Here is a 22,736-nt window from a genome sequence, read left to right as displayed (position 1 = left end):
ACAACATTTACTGTTAGTGATATGTGATATATTAAAGTGGTAGTTGCGAACTTAAAATAATTTCCTCAGCCTTGTGACATTCCTAACCTGTTTGACTTTCTGTCTGTGGAACCCAAAAGCAGATCTCAGGCATAATGCAACCCCAGTCATCGTTCGCTTTCACTGCATGAAACACAAGCAGAATTTTCTTTTTGTAAATCATTCATGAAACCATTCTTATGTACACGTGTCTAGATCAATTCAATGCAACAATTTATGTAAAAATGTATAAATATTCTGTTAAGCTCTAGAAGTGTCCCAGAAAAGATCCTAAAAATATTAAACAAATAAATTAAATGAGTCCACAACTCATGTTATTATTTGTGATAATAGATTTTTTGTCTAAAAATGCTAAACTTGAAGTTATAATTCAGAGTTCAAATGTCTTATATTCAAATGCTAATGATTAAGGTATAAGAAAAAATGTATAGCATTATTGGCACCAAACTTGTGATATTATTTTTCTGAGTAACATGAATAAGATTTGAGCATGAGAGAAGATTTTCAGAGAATAACCGATTAAAAACACAATTAGTCAAACAATACAATTTCACATAGAAAAGTTCATAGTAATAAATTTGTCTGTGGTGAAGGTAACGTTAACTTACTATGACCAGTAAATGGCTTTAAAATGGTATTTGAGAGAATGAGGGCACCTGTAGTAATACACAAAAATAGACCGAACTATATTAACCCGGGTATTTTATTTATGACTTTCGGGTCAAAAATGACCCGGAGGGCGGGATTAAGATATTTTTTTTTCCAGCAAAATCAATTAAATGTATTTTTGTTCAATAATATTTTTTCTTTTTTTCTTTGGTGTTTTGAGAGAATTTGATGATAATAATGAATATTTATGCAATAATTATGATCCATTTTTTCCCATTGAATATAATAGATTTTTTTATTTTTTTATTATTATTAATGCTGTATTTCAGGTTAAAGTAGAGACTAGGCCTACATGTGTACAGGGAAATGACGATGCCACGCAGATGTGCTGTTCCTGGCTGTGGACAAACTACATCTTTGAATACGCTGCGAAAGATCCAGTCGTCAGGGAAAAATGGATGCACTTTATTTTTTGCGGACGTCCCAGTCACGGCAGTGTTAGTTTAAGCGTTTGTTCTATACATTTGAAGGATGACTGTTTTGAGAACAAATCCCAAAATGATGCTGGCTTTGCCAGAAAACTGTTGCTCAAAGATAAGTCTGTGCCGACTATTCTGGACTCAACAACGACGACGCAAACTGTAAGTAATGTATTTAAAACTTTAAACTACTTTTTAAATACGCTGAATCCGCAAATGTTCTGGCTGGGGGCGTTAATAATTGATGCATAGGCACTGACGTTAGCCAATCACAGCAGTGGGCGTTAACACTGAACTCTTAAAGGGGAAACACCCCCAAAACAGACTGTGTGAATCAGAGGATGAGAAACAGGGAAAAGATCATAAATCACTACATTTTAAAAGTTTTTTGTAAAAAAAACTATAGTAGTACTATAATTGCACCTAAGGGAACATAATAATAAAATAAAAAAAACATGTCATGACCCCTTTAATAGGCTAGTCTGCATCTACATTATTGCACAACTTTTTACACAACGATTAAAATCGTAACAACTCGCGGCAGTATTTGACCGGTTTAATTGGGATAAAATTATCTAAAACGCCAATCATGCAAAAGAACATAATCATATCAACAGATGTATGATAGATGAGCTAGAGAGGGAGGAACACAAAACACAAAACTGCCAAAAATCAATGGTTTTTGAAACATGCCAAATGCAGATTGCCAGACTAGCCAGCCACTGACCAATCACGAAACAGACTGGCAGCTGCCAGCTGCCAGCCACCCACTGGCAGGTCACGTGACCTGCCAGCAGTGATGTGCGGTCTGGGTAGGCAAACTATACAATAAATCATGTAGGTAATCTGGCTTTCATAACTCAGTGCCTACCCTCTTTAAGACATCAGCGCACGTCACTGCCTGCCAGTGGCTCCTGCCAGCCAGCTGAAGATTGATCCCCTGCTGCATATACCACTGACAGTCAACTGATTAACTAGCGCCTCAGATTTTAAAAGCACAACAACTGCTTTATTCATCAGAGAGGCCGATACGACATTCTCAAACCGTGTTTTTGAGACACTTTGGTTCACTGCAGTTTTAAGGACAAAATACTCAGCAATGGTGTTGAATTATGAATTGACATATGGTTTGTCTTAAAGCAGATTATAAACACTACATATAGACACAGGCCTATACACACAACATTACTGGATTTTCACCACCGGGGGACTTTAATATACAGTGCAGTTCTCAGTGCGGTCAGCAGGAGACAGTAGAGCGCGCGGTGCCATAACGCCTCAGCCGTAGAAGAAGAAGCAGCAGCAGCGGTAGTGACTCGCATTCAGAGAAACAGCAGCAACAAAATCATGGAGGAAACCGTAAAAAAGGAGAAAAAGCAGGAGGAAATCAAGGAGGAGAAGGACAAACAACCGGCAGGGAAAGAAAAAGACAAGAAAGAGAAGAAAGAGGAGCAGGAGCTGGTGAGAGAGAGAAAAACACCCGCGTTTGAATTCCGCCTGAGTCACTCTGCAGGCCAGACACTCACACACACTCACACACACTCACACAACACAGCAATGTCTGTGATTATGTATGAGTTATCAATGAATATCAATCTCTTTCGGCACACAACACTTTAAAACAACGCGTATGTGATTATAAGACTCTTATGTGTGCGTTATATGTATCATATCGTTGTATAAACACAGGGATGTATGGATAAAGTTAATAGAAAACCCTGGTCTGTTTTTACAAATAACTATCTTTAAATGTTTACAGAGGTCTGGTGTTGATAATAATAATTTCTCTGATGTTTTTGTGTTGTTTTTTGCAGTCAGAGGAGGACAAACTGCTTCAGGAGGAGTTGGAGATGCTCGTGGAAAGACTTGGTGTAAGTTGAGATTGTTTATGTTGGATTTATTTATTAATTATTCCTGGTTTAACTGTCAATTTGACACATTTGAAGAAGAATCAAATAGTAACGTACTTTGTAATGTAAGAAAACTGGGTTTCAATATACAGTAAGGTTCCAGTTGTTAATACTTGTTAAAATTAACCAAGACTTATACAGCATTTCCAATCTTAATGTTAATTTCAACATTTACTAATACATTATTAAGATCAAAATATGTATTTGATAGCATTATTAGTTAACTAGCACGAACAAACAATGCACAATTGTTTTACTAGTGATGTCAATCGATTAAAAAAATAAAGGTTTTAATTAATATTGTCATATTGCAATACTTTCACATTGAGTATCCAAAACAATGTAGAAATAACATACAGTACACTATAAATGTTTTTTTATTTTTCAATTTTGAATTTGGGGTTTCATAAGCTGCTAGCCATAATATAAACATTAGGGCTACTTAAAGTCTAGTGTACTTGAATTTTATTTATCTGCAACATTATGTTGCATAATTACAGTTTTGCACAATAAATGTTCTCAAAACTACATACACCGTTTCTTTCTTTCTTTAAAAAAAAAAAATACATTTAGCAGTTGTTTGGCTTTCCTTAGGGTCTGTGTAACCTGTTCTGAAATGGTTTTATTATCATTTATATATCGTGATATATATCGTTATCGCAAGAGGCTGCAATGTATATCGCAATATGGATTTTAGGCCATATCGCCCATCCCTAAAATTTATTTTAAAAAAAATTTCCTAACGTCATTTTTAGTCGAAAATGTCAGGACTTCAGTCGACCAAGATTTTCTTTGGTTGATTACAGCCCTACATATAAGAGGATACTTAACAAACAGAAATTTGTACATCATTTTGTGTGTTTTTGTCTGTTTAAGTGCGAAAGAACTGTGTTTTTCGGTCTTTTATGTGTTTGTTCACAGACACCAGTACAGATTTGAGTTATTGTTTTGCATCTCATTAAAAAAAACTAATGTTGTGTTGAATGCAAAATATTTTAACACGTTAAACTGCAAAAAAGTTACAAAGGCATGCAATATTTTTTATTTTACAGTATTTATTAATTTTTACTAACATTAAAAAAGGTGTATAAATGCTTTCAAAATATATTGTTAAAGGTAGGGTAGGTCAGAATTGTCTAAAAAAAAAACTTTTATTCAAATTTGTTTAAACTGTCTTTATATACCAATACATAATTAAAATGCAAGTACTCTGACATAGAGAGTATAAAAACTGAGTGACTATAGTGTATTTAATCTTCAATAAACACAGCTCATTAATTCCATTCACTCCCACCTAAAAACGGGTGCGCGACTGCGCGCACGTGGGCGGAGCCAGTAATAGCGGCGGTAGTCATGGCGACGGAGAGTGACAGTCGCGCAAGCCAATCACTTGTCTCGTCCCGGTAGGAATTAATGAGCTGTGTTTTTTGAAGATTAAATACACTATAGTCACTCAATTTTTATACTCTCTTTTTCAAAGTACTTACATTTTAATTATGTATTGGTATATAAAGACAGTTAAAGCCAATTTGAAAAAAAGTTCTTTAGACATTTCTTACCTACACAACCTTTAATGTTAACTAATACTAACAAGTGAGACCTTATTGTAAAGTGTAACTAGAATTAGTTTTAACAATAATGGATGAAAGTGTTATGAATTTCTTAAATTACTTGTTGATGCAAAAACAAATACCAAAAATGTCACTTCTCATTTTTTCCACAATACAATCAAATCACATCCTGACGAATATTCAGTGTCACTCAAAGTTAAATGTGTTGTGGGTCAAGACGCTTGTTTTCTCTGTCGCGCAGGAGACGGACACGTCTCTGTATCGTCCGGCTCTGGAGGAACTGCGGCGTCAGATCCGCTCCTCCACGACCTCCATGACATCAGTGCCCAAACCGCTCAAGTTCCTGCGACCCCATTACGCCAAACTCAAGGAGATCTACCAGAGCATGGCGCCCGGAGAGAACAAGGTGTGTTTGCGGCGTCAGTCACATGTGGCTCTGATGGTTTCATTAGAACAATCAGCTTATGCTTGTGTGTCGATCCGTCTCTGTTCGCCAGCATTTCTGCGCTGACGTGGTTTCTGTGCTCGCCATGACCATGAGCACCGAGCGAGAGTGTCTGAAGTATCGTCTTCTGGGCTCGCAGGAGGAGCTCGCGTCATGGGGACACGAATACGTCAGGTACCAGCACCTATCTAGCTGTAGTTAGTGTGTAATGTTGCTGTTTGATCATAAACAACATCTGCAAAGTTACAACGCTCAAAGTTTAAAGCAAAGGGAGATATTTGCTTATAGAGAAATAATTTTTTAAAGACTACAACAAACGGCTGGTAGGAACTACACGACATTCCTCCCGGGTTAGTGACATCACCAACCCTAAAATTTACATAAACCCCGCCCCCAGAACACGATTTATAGATTATCATGATATATGCTAATCAGTGACTAGAAGATAACTACACATAAATTCATCAACTAAGCATTCAGAAATGTCCTGTTCTTCTACATGTTGTCACTTCTTCTTGAGTCTCTCCATCATTGTCTGACTCCGGTTTGAACATAAAAGACTAAAAGTTTGTGAAATGTTCAGAGTGTGTGTGTGTGTGAGGTAAAAGGACACGAGCTGTTGAAGCTCCGCCCCCTGTGCCGGGAGCAGCAGCTCATTTGCATTTAAAGGGACAGACACAAAACGATATGTTTTTGCTCACCCTCTAAAAGTGACGATTTTAACATGATATATAAAAATATCTGTGGGGAATTTTGAGCTAAAACTTCGCACACACACTCTGGGGACATCACAGACTTATTGAACATCTTGTGAAAAGGGCATTATACCATCGTTTTAAAAATAGTTTTTGATAATCAAAATAAAGCTTAAATATGTGGTAAGCGATTTCTGAGAAACACTGTTAAATGTATCGTATCGAGCACCGAAACATTTGCAGCCAATCAGCAGGAAGGGGCGTGTCCACTTATGATGGGGGAGGGGCATGTTGCATAGTGTTTTTTTATTTGGGGGCGGGGCTATCAAGATAAATTGGGGAGAGGTTTGGTGATTTCAAATATCAGGACTTCAGGTTTAGCTCAGTTTTTTTTATATATATATTTTTTTTAATAAAGAATGTGAAAAGAAAGAGAAAATTTGCTCATAACTTTTTTTTTTTTTTTGCCAGAACGGGTCAAAAATAGTGACGTTAAAGGAGGCTTTATTTGACCCTATGAACCACCCGTAGTTCAAACTTTCTTTAATGCATTCTGGGAACTTTCCAGCTCTTTCCGTAACTAACCGTGTGTGTGTGTGTGTGTGTGTGTGTGTGTGTGTGTTTTTTCCAGGCATCTTGCCGGAGAGGTCGCTAAGGAATGGCAGGAGATCGAGGAAGCTGATAAAGCACAACAGGAATTGCTTCTGAAGCTGGTCAAAGAGATCGTCCCGTATAACATGGCCCACAATGCCGAGCACGAGGCCTGTGACCTCCTGATGGAAATCGAGCGTCTGAACATGCTGGATACGTACATCGATGAAAACGCCTACGCTAAAGTCTGCCTTTACCTCACCAGGTGCGACACGATTACCCACAATGCATCTGAACATGTCTTTTTAGGTGTCTTCCTGTTTTGATGGTGTGTCTGTGTCTCCAGCTGTGTGAGTTACGTCCCTGAGCCGGAGAACTCGGCTCTGTTGAAATGCGCTCTCAACATCTTCCGCAAGTTTAACCGTTACCCAGAAGCCCTCAGACTCGCACTGATGCTTAATGACGTGGAGCTGGTGGAGAAGATCTTTACTTCCTGCAAGGACATGTATGACAAACATGCACATAATTGATCATTTACACTCAGTTTGTCTCCTGAAAACTGTATCTCGAGTTGCATAACTGATAGTAACGTGTGTGTGTGTGTGTGTGTGTAGTGTCATTCAGAAGCAGATGTCGTTCATGTTGGGTCGTCACGGCATGTTCCTGGAGCTCAATGAAGATGTGGAGGATTATGAAGATCTGACGGAGATCATGTCCAACGTGCAGCTCAACAGCAACTTCCTGGCTCTCGCTAGAGAGGTGCTTACACACACACACACACACACACACACACACACACAGAAAAATATCCATTTAGCCTATTTTTTAGGATCATTCGACATCATCTTCATGACAATCCTCAAGACATGAAAGTTTATCATTATTACAGTGCAACAAAAATATTTTATATTTTGTCAGTTGTAAAGTACAGTTGTAAATATGCATAATTTGGTCGGTTGCACCAATGAGGATTAATCTTAAATCTAGATTAAAGCAAGGTTCATCTAATAATGCTGTTGCACCAAACTTTAAACCTTGTTTAAAAATAACCAGATTTACATTTTAAACCATCATATAAATCCTGGATTTAATTTATTGTTCTGTCTATCTATATCTATTCTATCGTTCTATCTATATATCTATTCTATCGTTCGTCCTATCGTTCGTTCGTTCATTCGTTCTATCTGTTTATCTATATGTCGATCTATGTGTCTATATCTGTCTTTCTAAATCTATATCTATTCTATCGTTCGTTCTATCATTCTATCTATTTATTTCTCTATATCTATTCTATCGTTCGTCCTATCGTTCGTTCATTCGTTCTATCTATTTCTCTATATCTATTCTATCGTTCGTTGTATACATCTATTCTATCGTTCGTTGTATCGTTCTATCTATATATCTATATCTATTCTATCGTTCATTCTGTCGTTCTATCTATATATCTATATTTATTCTATCGTTCGTCCTATCGTTCATTCGTTCATTCGTTCTATCTATTTATCTATCTGTCGATCTATATGTCTATATCTGTCTTTCTAAATCTATATCTATTCTATCGTTCGTTCTATCATTCTATCTATTTATTTCTCTATATCTATTCTATCGTTCGTTCTATCATTCTATCTATTTCTCTATATCTATTCTATCGTTCGTTCTATCATTCTATCTATTTCTCTATATCTATTCTATCGTTCGTTCTATCATTCTATCTATTTCTCTATATCTATTCTATCGTTCGTTGTATACATCTATTATATTGTTCATTCTATCGTTCTATCTATATATCTATATCTATTCTATCGTTCGTTCATTCGTTCTATCTATTTCTCTATATTATCTATTCTATCGTTCGTTCTATCATTCTGTCGATCTATATATCGCATTACAATTAGAATTGCAGTAAAATGTTTTATCATGAAAATGTCTTAAGACTTCACTTCAAAATTAAATTTATATTCATGAATTTTTTTATACATTATTATAAGCCTCTTTTTTTACAAGTTTAAAATGAAATTAAAGAAAGATTTAGAAAAAGATTTAAAAAACATGAATTTTATACTAACAAAAATAATTTTATTTTTTGATTTCTTGCACTGAATTTGATTAATGCCAATTTAAATAAATTATTGAAAATGTAATTCTATTGTGTCATTTTGTGTCATCTAAAGGATCATTTTGAGCTGAAATGTGCCTTATTGTCTTATAATGTCCCAGACATGTTGTTTTGAGATTCACATTTACATTTATAATATTTAGTCAGTTGCATGTCCGTATTTGTAGATGTTATATTCTGACCCTTTCCCCTGTAGCTCGACATCATGGAGCCCAAAGTTCCAGATGACATTTACAAAACCCACCTGGAGAACAACCGTAAGGCCTGCGGATCTCATTAAATTCAAATTCAAATTTATTTTAGTGTTTTACTAACGGTGTGTTTCTTTCAGGGTTTGGTGGCAGCGGCTCACAGGTGGACTCCGCTCGCATGAACCTCGCCTCCTCGTTCGTCAACGGGTTCGTTAACGCTGCGTTCGGACAGGACAAACTGCTCACGGAGGACGGAAACAAGTGGCTATACAAGAACAAGGACCATGGTGAGAACAGCCACATCTCTAGGTTGCTAAACAGCATAAATCTGCTGTTGTTATTGTGATGATCTTTGTGTTAAATGTGTGTGTGTGTGTGTTTTAGGCATGCTCAGCGCTGCGGCCTCTCTGGGAATGATCCTGCTGTGGGACGTGGACGGTGGTCTGACACAGATCGATAAATATCTCTATTCATCCGAGGACTACATCAAGGTATGCACTCGGTAGCCATGTTTCCATTCAAAGTATCTGGAAATTTCAAACACTTTTAATCACTTAAAACTAGATCTGATCAAGTGGTCTACACCAGATGTCGTATAGGTCAAAAGTTTGACTCACGCTTTTTTTTTTTGCTTAAAGGTGATGACCCAACTCTATGCATGTTTTATAAGATTCCCTTATCTGTTAAACACATGTGACCCTGGATCACAAAACCAGTCACAGTCGCACGGGTATATTTGTGGCAATAGCCAACTATACATTGTATAGATTTTTCTTTTATGCCAAAAATCATGAGGATATTAAGATCATGTTCCATGAAGATATTTAGTAATGTCCTACCGTAAATATATAAAACATGTATTTTTGTGAGTGAATGCAGCACAATCGTGAACATAAATGCACAACTTTAAAGGAGATTTTCTCAATGTTTACATTTTTTTGCTCCTCAGATTCCAGATTTTCAATAGTTGTGTCTCGACCAAATATTGTCCTATCCTAACAAACCACACATCAATGGAGAGATTATTTATTCAGCTTTCAGATGATGTATAAATCTCAATTTCAATATCCATGTGACTGGTTTTGTGGTCCAGGGTCACATATTTTATTGGACTGTCCTGGGTTTAATACAAGTCAAGTCATCTTCATTTATTATAGCGCTTTTAACAGTATGGATAGTTTCAAAGCAGCTTTACAGTTATAATAGAAATTAGCTTAACAGTGAAGTTGCGAAGATCATTAGTCATTAAACTTAAAGGTATTGTGGAAGATTTTCCCGAATTTTAGAAAAGAACCGCCCTCTCCACTTTTTGAAAAAGTGCACATGCGCAACACTCGACCTATTATTCATTTACTTATTATACTATCGATTGAGGACTCAAGACATGATCTGCAATGAAGTAGCTTGTTGCATTTGTGTAATAAATACTATGGTGAACAGGAACACATTGGAATGATCAAAAATGAACACAAGGTTTTATAACATTTCAGCGTGATACCTTTTACCATTTGGTCATAAGGCTACTTTAGACAAATTGAGATGTTTACCGTGTCTGCACGGCTAGCATCGCTAATCATAGCTTACATTAACTTTTACTAGCAGTGATTTTAAATGGATTTCTCCAAATAGCATGCTAAACTTTACCTGTCGAGTAGAAACTTCGCGACTGAGGCATCAACCTGTGCTTTTAGTGCACACCAGCGTGTGAAATATTCTCCCAAAAACACTTTCTTCAGAGGTCTTTCTCTTCTTGTCATACAATTCGTAGACACTTTTTCTCTTGCGACCCTCAGACATTTTGAAAAAACCCGGTGAGAACGGCGAGCTTCAATGAATGGCTGAAACCGTAGCTCACACACACACACACACACACACACCTGAAAGTGTAAACTACCTAGGGACGAGCACGTACAACGGCCATGATCCACCTGGAAAAAGAACATCTTCCACTATACCTTTAATACAAGTAGAATGCTCTTTTATGAAGTTATTTCACTTAAGGACTTATTTAGTAAGATTATGCCTGAAAAGGTTTTGGATTTTTTTTTATCATATGTTAATTAAAAAAAATATATATATATATATATATATATATATAATATGACTTGTCATTATTTATTTATTTATTTCAGGTTTATTTAACAGGGACAATGCACACTAATAATACATAAATAAATGTACAGTGTGCCAAAATTAGCCAAAATGCTATTTTACATCTGCTGTCCCTACAGGTTAATATGAATAAAAACATTACTAAACCAACATGTAAAATAGAACAATTGGTCAATATCAACAACAAGCCACACACATACACACACAAGCCAAACTGTCAGTCAATTTAACAAACATGTCATGTTTGTTTGCTTGGTTTTATTGTTTTCATATGATATTTGTATTTTTGTACATTTATTTTTGCCATGAAAATAGCCTTAGATGCTGACGTGGCATTAAATAAGACAATCAATCCATTCAAAGTTGCGACTGCAAAATTGGACATTTATGCGCTGCTAAAGCCAGAAGCAAACAGCGCTACTGATTGGAGAGAAAAACCTGGGAATATTTTCTGAATTATTTATTTGACTTATTTCTTTCAGTCCGGGGCGCTGTTGGCGTGTGGCATCGTGAACTCGGGCGTCCGTAACGAGTGTGATCCCGCTCTGGCTCTGCTGTCCGATTACGTCTTGCACAACAGCAACATCATGAGGATCGGAGCCATTTTTGGGTAATTCACAAATGACACAAACCATTTCTTAAGTTATTTTTTGTTTTTGTTTTAATGGTTTAATAAAATTTTAATAAACAATCTAATAGTTTATTACACTTAACAGTAATAGGGCCCTATTAAATGTTTTAATAAAAATAAAAAAATCTGTATGGTCTTTTTTTGATTTTCATCTAAATTTATTATCAAAAACATTGGTAGTGGAATAGATGCATATGACTCACTGTTTAATCTTAAAAGGGAAGCATATAAGATTTGTATATGTATATTAGAGAATGTTTAAATACATCGCACTAGGGCTGGGCGATATGGCCAAAAAAAAATATCACAATATTTTTTTTTATATCAGTCGATATCGATAATTATCGATAAATGTCAAATCTTTATTTATTTCAAGTTTAAAGACAGATTTGTACTCCTAAGTGAAAGCTGTAGAAACCAGAGCGTTGTGTTTTTAAACTACTCTTTATTGTCAGAACATATCATGACAAACAGGTGAACATTCACAAATCCGAGGTAGAACATTCAAACATTTGTCATTTTTCCTTACCAAAATAAATATCTTTATTTCAGTAGTATTAGCTTGAGTTAGGATGCAGATTTAACTATATACAAATTATGTTCATTAACAAAACCAGTAACATCTGTTAAAAAAAAGTAACAACATTATTTTTATTTGGTAAAATGTAATATTCTTTAGTTTTATTAAAATTAACCATTGGTCATCCAGCATCATGCATTTAGATCATGATAACCACAGATAAAATGTAACTTTATGGTTTCTATGGTATTTATGAAAACCAGTAGCCTAAATACATTATTAAAAACTGTAATTATATTCCATTAGTCCTTTAATACATTGTCTACATAAATAATATTATACAATTCAATATATATATATCCCACATTTCATGGTGCAGTTAATATTACTAGGCTAACGTTACAGTAACGTTAAATCCGTGGTGAATGATGGGAATGTGTAACTTTAGACGGAAAAGCCTTCTGACTGTATCGCCGCGCACAGTGCTTCTCCTGTTCGTCAGCGCGGTCTCATCTGCATTTAAACTGGTTTAAATCACTGAGACATTTGTGTTCCGCTGAACTCAAGCGCTCTCACTGGATCTCGAGACCGATCAGGGTAAACGCGTCTGCTCTAGTGAACTCGCGCTGCCGTTTGGACTTTGAGCCGAGCGGATAAACGGTCCGTGTGGCGCGCGTGGTTCAAATGAGATTCGTTCCGCTTTTGGCGCAAAAAAAATTATCGAACATTTATCGAACTCTTGATATCGTTTTATCGAGAAAAATTATATCGCGATAATTATCGTTATCGTTTTATCGCCCAGCCCTACATCGCACTGTAAAAATGTTAAAATGCAAAGTACCGTAAGATCTGTTGTGATGTTTGAGTTGCAAAATATGCTTTATTTTTGTCATTCTATCTAGTGCTTCAGACACTGCATACTTATAAGGTTTACTGATTAAATTAAAACCTGGATGAAAATGTCTCTTATTCCATAACAATGAATGTATGATTGTTATTTGTAATGCTTTGTGTTTGTGTAGGTTGGGTCTGGCGTACGCCGGCTCTAACAGAGAAGATGTTCTCTCTCTCCTCCTTCCTGTCATGGGAGACTCCAAATCCAGCATGGAGGTGTGTGTGTGTGTGTGTTTGCAGTAGGGCTGTGACGGTGGCAGTTTTTTACCACCGCGGTGGTAATGGACCAACCACTGGTGGCGGCGGCGCGTTGGTTGGGAGGTTGTTTTGAAAAAAAAAAAAAAGTTGAATATTTTTTAAAAAGTTCCGCTCTGCGCGTCAAGAGGGATGTGGGACACAAGCAGGAAAGAGAAATCTCTTTCTGATATCTTCATGTTTTCTACTTGTTGTAAAATGGTCTGAAGAGCGAATTTTATCTTCCAGCATTTAGGCTGTTTGATTTTGCGCTACCAGAGAAAGCGAAACTAAAATCACACACGCGCGGTTTACAAATAAACTTGACGTGCCTTACCAAAGCCCTTTCACACAGAGATTCCGGAAACAAGAAACTCCCGCACACTATATCGGTACTTGCAAATTAAAAAAACCTTTATTAGCAACGTTTCGGTCTCACGACCTTCATCAGGCACAGAAGGTCGTGAGACACAGAGATTCCGGAAAATACACGGATAATGTGACCCGGGATCATTTGATTTTGGTTCATTCACACTGGCAGTGATTTTCCGGGATCTGTGCGTTCACACACATCCCGGTAAGATCTCGTAAAGACACTTGACGTCAGGATGGGACGTGTAACGTACGCAATGTTACTAGGTCTCCAACCCGGCATCGATGCCGGCATCAATCCCGGGACGTGTTTGCGTTCCCACAGAAGGCACTCTGGCAATTTCCCGGGATCAACGCGCTGTGTGAAAGGGGCTCAAGTATAATAACAAGCGCAAACTGTGTTAAAAAGAATTTGACGTGCAGGTAAAATTGTAGGTAAAATCTGTCCTACAGCGCGTTTCTACTTTACCACAGTAAAGAATATGAATATAATGGGCCTAAAAGCGAACCAAGGAAGAAAAGTTTATAATCTCCTGTGAAAATGGGTGAGACGTGAGTGAAGATTTGGGAATAGAAACGAGAGATTTCATGTCCAGTTGAACAATAACTAATGGAGTATTGTTAAATTCGCTGACGACCAGATTGCAAAACACAATACTAAGGCGACAAAGCTTAAATTATTTTTATTTGTCACGAATCCAAACGTTTCCATGGCTGCGATGTAACATTTAATTGCTAACCTATTATTTATTTTGTAAACCAAGCTTTGTGCTTCTCTCATGTCATAACGTGACCGGATTCAGCAAAATAAGTCAGTGACCCCAAATATCATGAGGTTTTGGTATTAATGGAAAGAGGAGACCATACGCTTTCAAATGATATCCTAGTCAAAGTCATTCCTTGAATGGTTGTAAAGATATACACGTTTTAATTATGGGTCGTCTGCCCTCTTTTTCCCAATTGAAAAGTTTTTTTTGCCTGTTTTTTTGTTGATATCTTTCAAAATCCGGGATAAACAATTTATTTTACAGCTTATTTTGACCAAAGACATTAATATATAGCACGACATTTCTCAAATTAATAATATTTCATCTTTCTGAGGAGATCTTGAGCTTGTTTACACAGAGCGCTGCGAGTCTGACAGGAGGATGGCTGTAAAACTTCCTAAACTTTAATAGTCATTTAAATTCCTTTACTCAATTATCTGGACTACGAAACTTTGGGAGATTATTTTTGAATGTCTGTTCTTTGAAATTAGCGGGAAAAAAATATAATTTTATTGTTTTTCCACATAATAACCGCGGTGGCGCCGTTGTCAAGTTTACTGGCACGGCCCTAGTTTGCCGTGGATGAGCGTTTGATCTGTGTGTGTGTGTGTATTTGATGAATCTGTGTGTGAACACGCAGGTGGCGGGAGTGACTGCGCTGGCATGTGGGATGATTGCTGTGGGCTCCTGTAACGGTGATGTCACGTCCACCGTCCTGCAGACCATCATGGAGAAGAGCGAGCAGGAGCTCAAAGACACTTACGCCCGCTGGCTGCCGCTCGGCCTCGGACTCAACCACCTGGGTACGTCTCGGCCGGATGAGCGTTCGCAAAGACCCGCCCCCTTTAGTTACTGTTGCTATGTCTGACAAGCCACGCCTCTCTCACACACACACCATGTTCTCACGCAGTGAAAAACACATCGTAGAGCAGAGAGGACACTGACAGACACAGACCAGCTTACTTTTGATATTAAACGTATTAAAGTCTCACCTTTCAAATTTGGTCATTTAACTGACCTAAATGTAAACAATAAATCGCGTTTTGTGTCTCTTTAATGTGTGTGTCAGATCGCTGTGTCGCCTCAGTTAAAGCCGCTCGTGAACCGATCATCTCTTCCTTCTAGTTCATTTATAGCATCAAATAAACATGAATGAACATCAGAAGGAATGTTGTTTTAAACGCGGAAAGACATCAGTTCGTCAGCGTGAAAAGACACGCGGCCTAAGTGTTTCCCGCGTGAGGTACTTTGTGTTGTACGTTGCCATGGCGTTCACGTTCACAAAACTGTAACAATGTATCTTACAAGGTCACACGATGTAACCTTGCTCTCACTTGAAATGTGTCCCCACATTAAGTCCTTTAATTTGAGGTATTGGACCTGGAAAGTCCTTGAAAGGTCCTTGAATTTGAAGTTAACCGAAGTGTGGGAACCCTGTAAATCACAGCATGTGTGATTTGATAATCACTTAAACCAGTGTGTGTGTGTGTGTGTGTGTGTGTGTGTGCAGGTAAAGGTGAGGCGATCGAAACCACTCTAGCAGCTCTTCAAGTCGTTCCCGAACCCTTCCGTAGCTTCGCCAACACACTGGTGGACATCTGCGCATACGCAGGTGAGTCAAGTACTCCCTCACACAGGTTAGAGGTCACACGCTTCCTATACAACACGTGTGTGTGTGTGTTTGTGTGTGTGTAACCGCCCGTCTGTCTCTCAGGGTCCGGTAACGTTCTGAAGGTGCAGCAGTTGCTTCATATCTGCAGCGAGCATTACGACATCAAGGACAAAGATGACGATAAAGACAAGAAAGACAAAAAAGACAAAGATAAGAAGGAGACGGCAGATATGGGCTCCCATCAGGTGTGTGTGTGTGTGTGTTCTCGTTGAGTGTGTGTGTGTGTGTGTGTGTGTGTGTGTGTGTGTGTGTGTGTGTCAGTAAGGCTGATTCTGCTGTCTGCAGGGTGTGGCGGTGTTGGGTATCGCTCTCATCGCGATGGGCGAGGAGATCGGCTCAGAAATGGCCCTGCGCACGTTTGGTCACCTGGTGAGTTTTACATTAATAAATAAATTATAATAATTTATAACATTACATTTATATAATGCATACATTTATACATATTTAATAATAATTTAAACAAATATTATTGTACAAATTTGTATATAATACTTTTTTTTAATTTATATAAAATGTAATATTTGATATATAATACATTTTTATATAAATTATGAGTACATTTAATAAATAACTGCTTCACTTATTATAATTCATTAGTTATTTATGTAATGCATGTATTTACTTATACATTATTATTAAATATTTATATAACTAATATTATATCATTTTGTATTTTAAATATTAAATGTGATGTTTATTATACTATTTCTTTAATTTATAGTAAATTAATTTGTTATATTAAATTATAGAAGTATGTATATCAATTATAAATGAATTTAATAAATTCATCTAGAATAATAATTCATTTCTTTTTTTATTTGATTTAAATACATTACCTTATATATGAATATACATATATAAATTTATAATATAATTTGTTAAATTCATATGAAATTTAATATGGAAAATGACAGTATATAATACATATTATATATAAATAAATGTTATAATTTATTTAATGTATTTATTCATTATAAATATGTATTATATAATTTTATACTGAATGTAATATTTATTATAATAATTGTATACATTTATATAACATGTATTATTTAATATATATAATTACATCATATATATTTAAACAAATTACTAAAATAAATGTATATTTAATAAACAAATGAGCACAAAATATATTTATTTAATAATTTATATATAACTATTATTGTATAATTTTTTATTTTAAACACTAAATGTGATGTTTATTATAATGTTTCATCTATATTAAATCTAATATTTTATATTAAATTATATAATATGTATATAAATTATACATAAATGCATGTATTTAAAAAATACATCTTAAATTTTTTATTTAAATACATTTAATAACCTACTTATTATATATGACTATACATATATAATTGTATAATATAATTTATAAAATGTATATTAAATGTAATGTCAAATTATATAATAGTGTATATATAAATACATTTATTAAATGTATTTATTAATTAAAAATATGAATATAAAAGTTTATATAATTTCACATTAAATGTAAAAATAAATGTATATTACATTTAATATAGAGAATTACATAACAAATATTTATATAAATTACTAATAAAAATGTATATTAATAAACAAATGCGCATGAAATATGAAACTCTTCCCCTAATGCTGTATTCCCCGATGTGTGTGTGTGTGCAGCTGCGTTACGGTGAGCCCACGCTACGGCGAGCGGTTCCGCTAGCACTCGCTCTGATCTCCGTCTCCAATCCCAGACTAAACATCCTGGACACGCTCAGCAAGTTCTCGCACGACGCCGACCCGGAAGTGTCCCACAACTCCATCTTTGCCATGGGAATGGTGGGAAGCGGTCAGTCAGTTATATTTAATGTATATAAAATTGTATAATAAGTCTATAGAAATTAATGCTTGTGTTGTGGCCTCTAGAGGCGCTGAAACGCACTGAACGCACCTCAACCAATCAGAGGGTGCGGTTTTCATGGTTGCTGTGTTGGTCTTTTTCTACAGGCACCAATAACGCACGTTTAGCAGCGATGCTCAGACAGCTGGCGCAGTATCACGCCAAAGACCCCAACAACCTCTTCATGGTCCGACTCGCTCAGGTGAGCAGAACAACGGCGGAAAAATATGGACCTGCTAATGTCTATAGGCGCTTTTTTTTACTTCGTTCAAATGGTTCGAAACTTGGTAATGGTTTTGGTACTTGATGTGTGAACACACACAAAAATCATGGACATGATTCGAAAGGGTTAAAGGATTAGTTCACTTTAAAAAAAAACTTTTGCTGATAATTTACTCTCCCCGATGTCCTCCAAGATGTCCATGTCTTTCTTTCTTCAGTCGAAAAGAAATTAAGGTTTTTGATGAACACATTTCTCCATATAATGGACGTCAATGGGCCCCAAACGGGTCAAGGTCCAGATGACAGTGTCAGCGCCGCTTCAACGGGCTTTAAACGACACCAGACGATGAATACGGCTCTTATCTAGCGAAACCATCGTCATTTCAAACATAAATAAACAAGTTTAAGTTTTATAAGCACAAGCGCTCTCCTTGCTCTGTTCTGTGATGCGCGTTCGTGACGTCACGTAATACGCAGTTACGCTGTAAAGGTCACGCTTCTGTGAAAAGTAAAACATTTCTGTCCTGACGAAAAAAAATTTTTAGGCTTTTTAATATTCCAACACCAGGATACGCACACGAGATGGGCATTTTAACCGATAACCTGACACAAAGACATTTGAATATGTGTGTATGGTCCTCCTTCCGCACATCTGTAAACACTGACTCGTCAAGCGTGACCTTTACAGCGTAACTGCATATTACATGACGAACGCGCATCACAGAACAGAGCAAGGCGAGCGTTTGTGCTTATAAAACTTAAACTTTTTCAGTTATGTTTGAAATGACGATGGTTTCGCTAGATAAGACCCGTATTCATCGCCTGGTGTCGTTTAAAGCCCGTTGAAGCGGCGCTGACACTGTCATCTGGACCTTGACCCGTTTGGGGCCCATTGACGTCCATTATATGGAGAAATGTGTTCATCAAAAACCTTCATTTCTTTTCCACTGAAGAAAGAAAGACATGGACATCTTGATGACATCGGGGTGAGTCAATTATCAGCAAAAGTTTTTATTAAAGTGAACTAATCCTTTAAAGGTAGGGTAGGTCAGAATTGTCTAAAAAAAACTTTTATTCAAATTTGTTTAAACTGTCTTAATATACCAATACATAATTCAAATGTAAGTACTTTGAAAAAGAGAGTATAAAAATTGAGTGACTCTAGTGTATTTAATCTTCAAAAAACACAGCTCATTAATTCCTACCGGAACGAAACAAGTGATTGGCTTGCGCGACTCACTCTCCGTCGCCATGACTACCGCCGCTATTACTGGCTCCGCCCACGTGCGCGCAGTCGCAAATACACTAGAGTCACTCAGTTTTTTATACTCTCTATGTCAGAGTACTTGCATTTTAATTATGTATTGGTATATAAAGACAGTTTAAACTAATTTGAATAAAAGTTTTTTTAGACAATTCTACCTTTTAATTTTTATTTTATTTCAGGTTTTTATCAGATCACTCATAATATGAAACCATATTAATTGCAAAAATATAAAAACTTAAGTACAGTATTGAAACTATTTCTGAGTTTTTAGTTAGAGGCAGGCGTGTGTTGTGGGACGGTGATTTTCCAGTAACCCGTCATTGAAGTGTCTGTTGAAGCGGATCGGCTGCTGAAGTGTGTGTGTGTGTGTGTGTGTGTGTGTGTGTGTGTGTGTGTGTGTGTGTGTGTGTGTGTGTGTGTGTGTGTGTGTGTGTGTGTGTGTGTGTGTGTGTGTGTGTGTGTGTGTGTGTGTGTGTGTGTGTGTGTGTGTGTGTGTGTGTGTGTGTGTGTGTGTGTGTGTGTGTGTGTGTGTGTGTGTGTGTGTGTGTGTGTGTGTGTGTGTGTGTGTGTGTGTGTGTGTGTGTGTGTGTGTGTGTGTGTGTGTGTGTGTGTGTGTGTTTCAGGGTCTCACTCATCTGGGTAAAGGCACACTGACGCTCTGCCCGTATCACAGTGACCGGCAGCTCATGAGTCAGGTGGCCGTCGCTGGACTCCTCACGGTCCTCGTGTCGTTCCTGGACGTCAAAAACAGTAAGAACGTGGTTTTCAACATCCAGCACCACATCAAAACAACACCGGTAATGTCTGCCTGACATGTGCCTGTAATGTCTCCTCTCTCTCGCTGCAGTAATCTTGGGAAAGTCTCATTACGTTCTCTATGGGTTGGTGGCGGCGATGCAGCCTCGCATGTTGGTCACATTCGACGAGGAGCTCAGACCTCTGCCAGTGTCCGTCCGAGTGGGACAGGTGTGTGTGTGTCCCTCTGTTTGAGGGGCGTGTCTGCTGTAAAAACCCACTGATGTGATTGGCTTACATTTTGCATATGAAATGAGCATTACAAGTGGAACTCTCTCGAAAATATGTACTTAGTTTTTACTATTACAGTTCTCAAGATTAACTAATCGTGAAAAGTGTTGATTATAGCATTATATTTAGATGTATGGGATTATATTTAGATGTATACTATAGCATTATATTTAGAATAGATGTATAGCATTAGATGTATAGCATTAGATGTATAGCATTAGATGTATAGCATTAGATGTATAGCATTAGATTGAAATGTATAGCATTATATTGAAATGTATAGCATTATATTGAAATGTATAGCATTATATTGAAATGTATAGCATTTTATTGAAATGTAGCAATATATTTAAATGTATAGCAATATATTTAAATGTATAGCAATATTTTTAAATCTATAGCATCATATTTAGACCTATAGCATTATATTGTACTCTTTAACATTATCTTGAAATCTATAGCATCATATTTAGTTCTATAGCATCATATAGAAATATATAGCATTATATTGTAATCTATAACATTATCTTGAAATCTATAGCATCATATTTAGTTCTATAGCATCATATAGAAATATATAGCATTATATTGTAATCTATAACATTATCTTGAAATCTAAAGATCTTAATCATATAGATATTATTATGAATCATATAAATCATATAGATCTAAATCTATAGCATATTGAAATCCGTAGCATTATATTTAGTTCTATAGCATCATATTGAAATATATAGTATTATATTGAAATCTATAGCGTTATATTTAGATCTATAGAATTATATTGAAATATATAGCATTATATTTAGATCTATAGCATTATATTTAGGTCTATAGCATTATTTAGGTCTATAGCATTATATTTAGGTCTATAGCATCATATTGAAATCTATAGCATTATATTGTAATCTATAGCATTATATTGAAATCTATAGCATTATTTTGAAATCTATAGCATTATATTTAGATCTATTGCATTATATTGAAATCTATAGCATCATATTTAGGTCTATAGCATTATATTTACATCTATAGCATCATATTGTAATCTATAGCATTATATTTACATCTATAGCATCATATTGAAATCTATAGCATTATTGCAATCTATTAGTTCTATAGCATTATATTGAAATCTATAGCATCATATTGAAATCTATAGCATCATATTGAAATCTATAGAATTATATTTAGATCTATAGCATTATATTGCAATCTATAGCATTATCTTGAAATCTATAGCATATTGAAATCTATAGCATCATATTAAAATCTATAGAATTATATTTAGATCTATAGCATTATTTTTAAATCTATAGCATTATATTGCAATCTATAGCATTATCTTGAAATCTATAGCATCATATTTAGTTCTATAGCATTATATTGAAATCTATAGCATCATATTGAAATCTATAGAATTGTATTTAGATCTATAGCATTATATTTAGTTCTATAGCATTATCTTGAAATCTATAGCATATTGAAATCTATTGCATCATATTGAAATCTATAGAACTATATTTAGATCTATAGCATTATTTTTAAATCTATAGCATCATATTGAAATCTATAGCATTATATTTAGTTCTATAGCATTATCTTGAAATCTATAGCATATTAAAATATATAGCATCATTGAAATCTATAGAATTATATTTAGATCTATAGCATTATATTTAGATCTATAGCATTATATTTAGATGCATTATATATTTATTTTCTTCATGGATTACACCACATTTGCCGCGTGTGTTAATGTATTAATATAAAGTGTGTAATTGTGTCATTAGTGTGTGGATGAATTGAAGTTATTAGTTCTGAAACTCACTGGATGTGTTTATAGTAAAGTGGACCTCTTACATGTCAAAAAGCTCAAGGAAAAAATGTATTTCTCAATGCACGACCCTTTTAAATGATATCAGAAGTGCACAACTAGATGTTGCCTGATGTGCTGATCCTTGCCGTGTGTCTCCAGGCTGTGGACGTGGTCGGTCAGGCCGGTAAACCCAAAGCCATCACGGGCTTCCAGACTCACACCACGCCGGTGCTGCTGGCTCACGGCGAGCGAGCCGAACTCGCCACAGAGGAGTTCCTCCCCGTCACGCCCATCCTGGAGGGCTTCGTCATCCTGCGCAAGAACCCCAACTACGACGCCTAGCCGCGCGGACTGGAGCGCACACTAACCGGGACCTCTGATCGTATTTAAAGGCACCTCGTCCTCCTCCCCTTCTGTCTTTCTCTCGCGCGGGAAAACTGCGACGATTCCTCACGCCCTCCCTCCCTCCCTCTCCTCGCCGGTTTCTCCTCATTCTGTAATTAGAGCAAGAAATGAGTGTGTTTATCCTCCTGCTTTAAACATGTTTTGTTGTTTTTTTTTGTTACTTGTTCTGTAAAAGGTTGAGATACAAAAATAAAAGAATTGTGGTCAAATTGTGTCCGTCACTGTAAATGTTTTAATATAAAAATTCTTATTCCAATCCTTACTGATATATCTATA

General features: G+C 36.1%; 1 protein-coding gene across 1 annotated transcript; it reads left to right on the top strand.

Moving 5' to 3' along the window:
- The first annotated feature begins 1,952 nt into the window (after positions 1 to 1,952).
- Positions 1,953 to 22,714, top strand: psmd2 (proteasome 26S subunit ubiquitin receptor, non-ATPase 2). Its single transcript, XM_079608941.1, has 21 exons — positions 1,953 to 2,588; positions 2,942 to 2,998; positions 4,850 to 5,014; positions 5,106 to 5,227; positions 6,380 to 6,604; positions 6,686 to 6,844; positions 6,954 to 7,098; positions 8,652 to 8,712; positions 8,787 to 8,933; positions 9,031 to 9,137; positions 11,241 to 11,368; positions 12,932 to 13,019; positions 14,817 to 14,979; positions 15,687 to 15,788; positions 15,891 to 16,033; positions 16,134 to 16,217; positions 17,502 to 17,670; positions 17,829 to 17,923; positions 19,834 to 19,960; positions 20,058 to 20,176; positions 22,215 to 22,714. Exons 1-21 carry the CDS (start codon positions 2,475 to 2,477, stop codon positions 22,395 to 22,397), a joined length of 2,703 nt encoding a protein of 900 aa, XP_079465067.1. The 5' UTR covers positions 1,953 to 2,474; the 3' UTR covers positions 22,398 to 22,714.
- The last annotated feature ends 22 nt before the right edge of the window (positions 22,715 to 22,736 follow it).

Source organism: Phoxinus phoxinus (genome assembly GCF_949152265.1).
Source record: "Phoxinus phoxinus genome assembly, chromosome: 4".
NCBI classification, from domain to species: domain Eukaryota; kingdom Metazoa; phylum Chordata; class Actinopteri; order Cypriniformes; family Leuciscidae; genus Phoxinus; species Phoxinus phoxinus.
The sequence above is the reverse complement of the archived record's forward strand: the minus strand, read 5'-3'. Positions and strand labels throughout refer to the sequence as shown.

What these genes read in the sequence shown, in the direction of transcription:
- psmd2 (XM_079608941.1), top strand. Translation starts at nt 2,475, where the DNA reads ATGGAGGAAACCGTAAAAAAGGAGAAAAAGCAGGAGGAAATCAAGGAG. An exon ending in ATACAAGAACAAGGACCATG is followed by an intron (nt 8,934 to 9,030) that starts GTGAGAACAGCC and finishes TGTGTGTTTTAG; the next exon opens with GCATGCTCAGCGCTGCGGCC. An exon ending in GTTCCTGGACGTCAAAAACA is followed by an intron (nt 19,961 to 20,057) that starts GTAAGAACGTGG and finishes CTCTCGCTGCAG; the next exon opens with TAATCTTGGGAAAGTCTCAT.